An 8,953-nucleotide genomic window follows, 5' to 3' on the forward strand; every position below is an offset into this window, starting at 1 on the left:
CTCTTCCACAGAGTCCAGCCCAGGACTTCCTGACCAGCTTATTTGCAACTTTATCCCTGTAGAGTGTAAACAACAAGTTTAGCACCAAGTTTTGGACAAGAAAATAATGGAAGCTTTTGGACCAGAAATCACATTTAAAAAAATAAAAACAAATAAAAGGGTGGCATTCCTCTTCCCTTAGCTGACTGAATAAAACTTTTAAATCTTGCCTTGTTGCCAATCAACTTCAAGAGCTATATTTTATATAAAATATACTTTATCTGAATAGTTCCAGACATATGGAATATGTGGGTTATATCTTGATCTTTCAACATAACCAGTTGTTTCCAAACCTTCACAGCAGTAACTGTGGCACCAACGATGCATTTTCATTTAGAAAGCAGGATGACTTTGTGAGCGATAGTCCGGGCAGCTACAAAAAGTAAGGCTCAGTAAATTATTCAGTTTAATTGATCAAATGTTAATCTTTAGCCTTATTTTGTGATGTTTGATATTGTTGATTCCCGGCAGAATATTGGAGTTTAATACCTGTGAACAAAGCGCTGGCTGCAGAGCAAAAGACCAGAAGTCAAGAACAAACTCCTCTCATGTATGTACAGCCCAACCTCAGCGAGATTAGAAGATGTCATCCCGTTTCTCCACGTCTGAGCTGATCGAGTTCAGTTTTGTCAATGGGAATAATGAAGCCGCAAGAAGATAATCGCTGGCCTGTGAGATGCATTAGAAGACGAGAGTCACACTGTTCCTTAAACTACCCGCATCTTCCCGGAGCAAGAAAAGGAACCAAGAACTGTTGGTTGACATGTCACAGGTCCATTATTGTCACAGTTTAGAACCAGTGGATAACTTTATGCACATAAACATGTGTACTTCCATCATGCTTTGTGGCCACTGTACAACATTGGCTTGAAGGAAACAAATGTTGACTGCACAAGGAGACTCAACATGTTTATTTTGCACAGACAAAACATGGTCTCTGATCATTACAAATCAGGAGAATAAGTCACAACATGTTCAGGATAAAGTTCTCCAACAGCTTGAGTCAGTTCCCTTGCTATGAACACCTGTGCTCAGCTGCCATTCCTGGAAGAGGAAGCTTGATTGCAGTTATGCCGAATCAGCATTGACTGACATGTTGGGGACAGAGTCAGAACCATCCACTATGATCAGGGGACCCAGCACAGATTTGTAGGTCAAGCCACTGGGTTCTGCAGAGGGAACTAGTAATGAATTCAAGGAAATACAGACAGTGAAATTCTGCAAATATTTATACCCCATTCGGCATCTCTTTTCATCCTGGACTTGCAGGAAGAGTCACAGCAACTGCAAACTGAGCTCCAAAATGGGTTATCTAGTAGTTCCCACCTGTTTACATTTAAAAAGTGAGCTGTTCAATAGCAAGTTAATCTAGAGCCATTGAAGGTTAATTACATGTTAAAGTTTTTACATTTAAATATAAAACCCAAAGTACCTTCCATATGTTTTGTCATAATGGCATGCTTTCTTGTTCTCATCAAGAACTTGGGGATCCCATGCAACCAGGGTGCAGTGAATGTACACCTGAGTCAGAAGTTTAGTTAAAACTTGGTACCGTTCCTTACAGCAGCTCATTTACACTCACCTCCTCTCCAACCCCATATCTGAACGATTGAAGATACAGCGTGAGCGATGATGAGTGGTACCGAGGAAGGAACCGGGAGTGTCCAGTTTTGCTTTCCAGAAGGCACCTAAGGCAGATATTTAAAGACCCCCAGTCAGGACCATCACCTTTTGTTCAACAAGTCATAATCCAGTGCTTACCCCTTATTGCCAATGATGTAGTGCACCTGGCTGTCTGGCCTCAGCTCTGCTGTGGTTGCTGCCACACACTCATCCAGGAGCAGCAACAAAGGCTGATGGGCCTCCTGCTCAACCGAAGCCCATATAGGAATGTACGAGCCCAAGGGGATAACATTTGTTGTTGCAATCTCTAGTTTATCTGCAAGCAGAGTTACAAGTTTAGAGTTTTAAGCATCTATAATTACCTATGTGCAATGAGAGAACCCACCATTGAGGAGGACCATATAGAAGATCAGGCCACCATGGCCTTCAGAAACACCTGAACCAGGATTTAGGAAAGGGGGTACCCAGCCTTCAGGTCTGCCAAGCAACGACAGTCATCTCACAGGACATTTTATAAGATGAAGTTTATCTTTAAGATAAATACGTTACCTTTTGTAGACGCATTTAAACCCATAGTGAAAGGCTGGTGGTTTACTTCTAGCATCTGGTCTGTAAGTAAGCTCATTTTGGAACATTAAATGTTTCCCTTTCATCTGCAGAGAAAGACAGCTTAGCAAGACAATATAAGCTGCAGATATATATATTAAACATTAAAGTTTTAAGACTTTTGCATCACCTCCCGTTTGAATTTACAGTCACTGAATGGGTAGTTAAATGATGCATCTCCCTCTCCAGAGGGCAGAACGGTCATGTTGGAAGCCATGCAACTTCCAAGGAAGAAACGAGCTGCATACGGCACCAGTTCTTTCGGTATCTGCCATTTGATCCTGACAAAGTCATATGAGCACTCAATTGCAATACCTACAGCTAACGTCTCCTCAAGTTTTGGTTCCATGCTCTCAGAGGTTGACATGGGAGACACAGCTTCATCAGCAAGCATTGCTGTTAAACCAACCCAAAGGAGAAAACAGATACACAACATCATGACCTAAACACTCCAACACTGCCATGCTTGACTTTATGTAGTCACAGAAGAATCAACTGAACCAGCAACACCTGTGTCACAGGAGGCCCAGATGGCTGCATTCTTCTTCTTTTTCAGGTATTATTGGCAGATGGCAAACCCACTCAGGCATTACTACTGCCAACTTTACTACTGAGTGGAACAGTAGGCTGACCAAAGACAAACTGTGACGTCAGGGACACTTTTTTTATTGTCAAAATTAGTCTCCATGCACATATTTTTTATATATATTATATATTTTTAAATGTTGTATAACTTTTATTGTTCCACCAGAGTTCGACTTGTAACTGAAATGGATGGTAGTATGTATGCGAGAACTGTTCTGGAATGCTGCAAACGAATTGCCCTCTGGGATCAATAAAGTGTTCTGAATCTGAATATGTGGTTTAGTTTTTAAAGATCCATGTCAGAAGTCAAACCTGGGTTTTTATGCTTGAAATCCAGGATTAATTGCACACCCTCTACGTCCATTGCACGAAACATGGGTAGATCAACATGAACTGTCTCGTCCAATAAATAAATAAACAAATAAATAAATAAGTAAATAACTTAATCAGACACCAGAGCGGAACCTTTTTTCGAGCGTAGCGCTATTCTCTACGGAACCTTTAACCTGCTGCAACAGGAAGCCTCGCTGAGTCAGTTAGATAAGCTTGTTGTTATTATCAGGCGTTAATCATTTTATTTTTAGTTGTTGTATAGCCTTTTTCTCAACATGCTGATCAAAGTTAAGGTGGGGAAATTTTAAATTTGAACCACGTTGCCTTCGGTCTGCTCATTGGCTTGTGCACTGTTAGCATTAGCATGCTAACAGACCGGTTTTCTCATTTCATTCAATTAATAATATAAAGACCTCACGATAAACTGCTGCTAAGTCACTATAGCTGCTGTTGTGTGCTTTTTCCCTTGTTACTTTTTCCCAGAACTAGCAGTGTCCGTTATGCGTTTTCAAGGCTGCATTATGAGCAGTTTTCTTTAGGGACGTCAGGAGATGGATACATGAACATTTCCAAGTCACTGAATATGTCTTGACCTGTATTTATATCACTCCATACAAGCCGTATGGTAAATCTGGAGTATGCAGTACTCAAAAACTGAATGAGTCTGAAGGACTTGCAGGCTTCTGTAGCTTTTATGATGCCATAGAGAAGGATCTTTAAAAATTTTTTACAGCACACATGAATCTTCAGATACAAGGTACACGGAAGATACAAGTTGCAATTTGGTGTTTTTTGGTTGACCGTATAGGGACATGAACCAGCTTCAGTCTTGGTTATTGTAATGAAGTTACTCTGTGCCTAGAGTGTAGGTTTGTGGACGTTCGTGTTGATTGAAAATGACTTGTGCATTGTATTGATGTCATCGTGTTCATATTGCAGACTCTCACCGGAAAAGAAATTGAGATTGACATTGAGCCCACAGACAAGGTAATAGCATGACTCTCTGAGATTCATCAAGTGGGGAGATTATTTTAATTTGTACATTTGTCTAGATTAAGAGTTCATGACTACACACCGATCTAAACACAGGTGTACCCACGTTTTAGTTCTGTAGCAATAAAATCTATTTCCAGTGTGTAAAAACTGTTAAAACATACGAGGTCTGTTAGAAAAGTATCAGACCTTTTTATTTTTTGCAAAAACCATATGGATTTGAATCACGTGTGATTGCATCAGCCAAGCTTGAACCTTCGTACGCATGCGTGAGTTTTTTCACGCCTGTCGGTTGCGTCATTCGCCTGTAAGCACGCTTTGTGTGAGCAGTGGTCCACCCCTCTCGTCGGATTTTTTTGCAAATAAAATGTCTGAACGATTTGGAGCTTTGCTGCATCAAATTTTTCCATAAACTGTGAGAGACCTCCAGGTGGACACCATTCGGAAAATTCAGATAGCTTCCAGGGACGATTTTATGGGGATTACACAGATTAAGGAGTGCTCCAGCTGGTTTAAAGACCACCCACAGCGTCTGAGAGCGCGGCGCACGCCGAGCGCCGATCGACAGGCTGAAACCCCACTGAAACAACCAGATCATTTCCAACGTGAAGCTTCGTTGATCCGGGACGTCGTCTGACTTCCACAAAAATGGCAGAAGATGTAGACATCAGCACTTTTTCGGCACATTCCACTGTTACAGGAGTTTTTTTCATGGAAAGAGGAGCGGAGGAATGCGCCACCGTGCCGCTCATGGCACGGCACAAAACCACCTCTGTGTTGGTCTCACAGGACGGCTTTCAGATGGCTTTCAGACGGCTTTCGGTGGCTTTTCAGTCATGTGACTATCTGAGAAATTGTGGATGACCTGGACATGCCAGAACATGTCCTGTGAGGCTTCATCACGGCGTTGCTTTGCGCCATCTGTATCTGAGACATTAAAATAGTGTTTTTTCTACATTCCACACAGAGTGGATCAGTAATTGTTACTGTGATGTCATGCATTTGTATTGTTTTCCAAGTGTATGTTCATTTTTGCACACACGTGTGTGTGTGTGTGTATGTATGTATGTATGTATGTGTATATATATATATATATATATATATACTCAACAAAAATATAAACGCAACACTTTTGGTTTTGCTCCCATTTTGTATGAGATGAACTCAAAGATCTAAAACTTTTTCCACATACACAATATCACCATTTCCCTCAAATATTGTTCACAAACCAGTCTAAATCTGTGATAGTGAGCACTTCTCCTTTGCTGAGATAATCCATCCCACCTCACAGGTGTGCCATATCAAGATGCTGATTAGACACCATGATTAGTGCACAGGTGTGCCTTAGACTGCCCACAATAAAAGGCCACTCTGAAAGGTGCAGTTTTATCACACAGCACAATGCCACAGATGTCGCAAGATTTGAGAGAGCGTGCAATTGGCATGCTGACAGCAGGAATGTCAACCAGAGCTGTTGCTCGTGTATTGAATGTTCATTTCTCTACCATAAGCCATTTCCAAAGGCGTTTCAGAGAATTTGGCAGTACATCCAACCAGCCTCACAACCGCAGACCACATGTAACCACACCAGCCCAGGACCTCCACATCCAGCATGTTCACCTCCAAGATCATCTGAGACCAGCCACTCGGACAGCTGCTGAAACAATCAGGTTGCATAACCAAAGAATTTCTGCACAAACTGTCAGAAACCGTCTCAGGGAAGCTCATCTGCATGCTCGTCGTCCTCATCGGGGTCTTGACCTGACTCCAGTTCGTCGTCGTAACCCACTTGAGTGGGCAAATGCTCACATTCGCTGGCGTTTAGCATGTTGGAGAGGTGTTCTCTTCACGGATGAATCCCAGTTCACACTGTTCAGGGCAGATGGCAGACAGCGTGCGTGGCGTCGTGTGGGTGAGCGGTTTTCTGATGTCAATGTTGTGGATCGAGTGGCCCATGGTGGCGGTGGGGTTATGGTATGGGCAGGCGTCTGTTATGGACGAAGAACACAGGTGCATTTTATTGATGGCATTTTGAATGCACAGAGATACCGTGACGAGATCCTGAGGCCCATTGTTGTGCCATACATCCAAGAACATCACCTCATGTTGCAGCAGGATAATGCACGGCCCCATGTTGCAAGGATCTGTACACAATTCTTGGAAGCTGAAAATGTCCCAGTTCTTTCATGGCCGGCATACTCACCGGACATGTCACCCATTGAGCATGTTTGGGATGCTCTGGCCCAGCGTATACGACAGCGTGTACCAGTTCCTGCCAATATTCAGCAACTTCGCACAGCCATTGAAGAGGAGTGGACCAACATTCCACAGGCCACAATTGACAACCTGATCAACTCTATGCGAAGGAGATGTGTTGCACTGCATGAGGGAGATGGTGGTCACACCAGATACTGACTGGTATCCCCCCCAATAAAACAAAACTGCACCTTTCAGAGTGGCCTTTTATTGTGGGCAGTCTAAGGCACACCTGTGCACTAATCATGGTGTCTAATCAGCATCTTGATATGGCACACCTGTGAGGTGGGATGGATTATCTCACCAAAGGAGAAGTGCTCACTATCACAGATTTAGACTGGTTTGTGAACAATATTTGAAGGAAATGGTGATATTGTGAGTTCATCTCATACAACATGGGAGCAAAACCAAAAGTGTTGCGTTTATATTTTTGTTGTGTGTATATATGTATGTATATGTGTGTATGTATATGAGTATATATGTATGTATGTATATGTGTGTATGTATATGAGTATATATGTGTGTATGTATATGTGTGTATGTATATGAGTATATATGTGTGTATGTATATGTGTGTATGTATATGAGTATATATGTGTGTATGTATGTATATGTGTGTATGTATATGAGTATATATGTGTATACTTCTGCCTCTACTGGTGGTTGGCTCTCACTGCGGTATTGTGTCACTTCCTGTTCTGGAGCACAGCGGTGTTTTGCTGTATCTGTTAGCTGTTTAATCTGCGCAGTTAGATTGATCTAGTTACCTAGATAACGATTTGTTTCACAGTGTAATCTTCACGTGCCTTAACTAAAGCACTCCCTCTGCTGAATCACCTCTAGATTATTTACACATTATTCACTTTGTGTGTTTTTAGGAATCCGCTAGCTTAGCGCAGCTACTAGCTCTTAGCCGGTTTAGCATGGCGGCTTCTCCTGTCTCTCCCGCACTTTTCTGCTCTGGGTGTGAAATGTTTAGTTATTCCTCGGCCTCCTTTAGCAGTAATGGTACTTGTAATAAGTGTAGCTTATTCGTAGCTTTGGAGGCCAGGCTGGGCGAATTGGAGACTCGGCTCTGCACCGTGGAAAATTCTACAGCTAGCCAGGCCCCTGTAGTCGGTGTGGACCAAGGTATCTTAGCCGCCGTTAGTTTCCCTCTGGCAGATCCCGAGCAGCCGGGAAAGCAGGCCGACTGGGTGACTGTGAGGAGGAAGCGTAGTTCTAAACAGAAGCCCCGTGTACACCGCCAACCCATTCACATTTCTAACTGTTTTTCCCCACTCGACGACACACCCACCGAGGATCAAACTCTGGTTATTGGCGACTCTGTTTTGAGAAATGTGAAGTTAGCGACACCAGCAACCATAGTCAATTGTCTTCCGGGGGCCAGAGCAGGTGACATTGAAGGAAATTTGAAACTGCTGGCTAAGGCTAAGCGTAAATTTGGTAAGATTGTAATTCACGCCGGCAGTAATGACACCCGGTTACGCCAATCGGAGGTCACTAAAATTAACATTGAATCGGTGTGTAACTTTGCAAAAACAATGTCGGACTCTGTAGTTTTCTCTGTAGTTTTCTCTGGGCCCCTCCCCAATCGGACCGAGAGTGACATGTGTAGCCGCATGTTCTCCTTGAATTTCTGGCTGTCTGAGTGGTGTCCAAAAAATGATGTGGGCTTCATAGATAATTGGCAAAGCTTCTGGGGAAAACCTGGTCTTGTTAGGAGAGACGGCATCCATCCCACTTTGGATGGAGCAGCTCTCATTTCTAGAAATCTGGCCAATTTTCTTAAATCCTCCAAACCGTGACTATCCAGGGCTGGGACCAGGAAGCAGAGTTGTAGTCTTACACACCTCTCTGCAGCTTCTCTCCCCCTGCCATCCCCTCATTACCCCATCCCCGTAGAGACGGTGCCTGCTCCCAGACCACCAATAACCAGCAAAAATCTATTTAAGCATAAAAATTCAAAAAGAAAAAATAATATAGCACCTTCAACTGCACCACAGACTAAAACAGTTAAATGTGGTCTATTAAACATGAGGTCTCTCTCTTCTAAGTCCCTGTTAGTAAATGATATAATAATTGATCAACATATTGATTTATTCTGCCTTACAGAAACCTGGTTACAGCAGGATGAATATGTTAGTTTAAATGAGTCAACACCCCCGAGTCACACTAACTGCCAGAATGCTCGTAGCACAGGCCGAGGCGGAGGATTAGCAACAATCTTCCATTCCAGCTTATTAATTAATCAAAAACCCAGACAGAGCTTTAATTCATTTGAAAGCTTGACTCTTAGTCTTGTCCATCCAAATTGGAAGTCCCAAAAACCAGTTTTATTTGTTATTATTTATCGTCCACCTGGTCGTTACTGTGAGTTTCTCTGTGAATTTTCAGACCTTTTGTCTGACTTAGTGCTTCGCTCAGATAAGATAATTATAGTGGGCGATTTTAACATCCACACAGATGCTGAGAATGACAGCCTCAACACTGCATTTAATCTATTATTAGACTCAAT

General features: G+C 42.6%; 2 protein-coding genes across 2 annotated transcripts in view; one reads left to right on the plus strand and one right to left on the minus strand.

The window, feature by feature from the left end:
• Positions 1-1,001: 1,001 nt before the first annotated feature.
• LOC117521888 lies at positions 1,002-2,782 on the minus strand. Its single transcript, XM_034183233.1, has 8 exons — positions 2,399-2,782; positions 2,212-2,315; positions 2,048-2,139; positions 1,801-1,978; positions 1,622-1,727; positions 1,472-1,560; positions 1,274-1,365; positions 1,002-1,208 (listed from the first exon to the last, which is right to left on the minus strand). The coding sequence occupies exons 1-8, from the start codon at positions 2,705-2,707 to the stop codon at positions 1,108-1,110; spliced, it is 1,071 nt and encodes a 356-aa protein (XP_034039124.1). The 5' UTR covers positions 2,708-2,782; the 3' UTR covers positions 1,002-1,107.
• Positions 2,783-3,340: 558 nt separating this feature from the next.
• Positions 3,341-8,953, plus strand: part of nedd8l (NEDD8 ubiquitin like modifier, like) — an 18,442-nt gene continuing 12,829 nt past the window's right edge. The window contains exons 1-2 of the mRNA XM_034182709.1: positions 3,341-3,479; positions 4,126-4,173. Of these exons, the coding sequence (XP_034038600.1) occupies positions 3,462-3,479; positions 4,126-4,173 (66 nt within the window). The 5' untranslated portion in view covers positions 3,341-3,461. The remainder of the gene's footprint in view (positions 3,480-4,125; positions 4,174-8,953) is intronic.

The sequence above is a fragment of the Thalassophryne amazonica genome, chromosome 12 (assembly GCF_902500255.1).
Source record: "Thalassophryne amazonica chromosome 12, fThaAma1.1, whole genome shotgun sequence".
NCBI classification, from domain to species: domain Eukaryota; kingdom Metazoa; phylum Chordata; class Actinopteri; order Batrachoidiformes; family Batrachoididae; genus Thalassophryne; species Thalassophryne amazonica.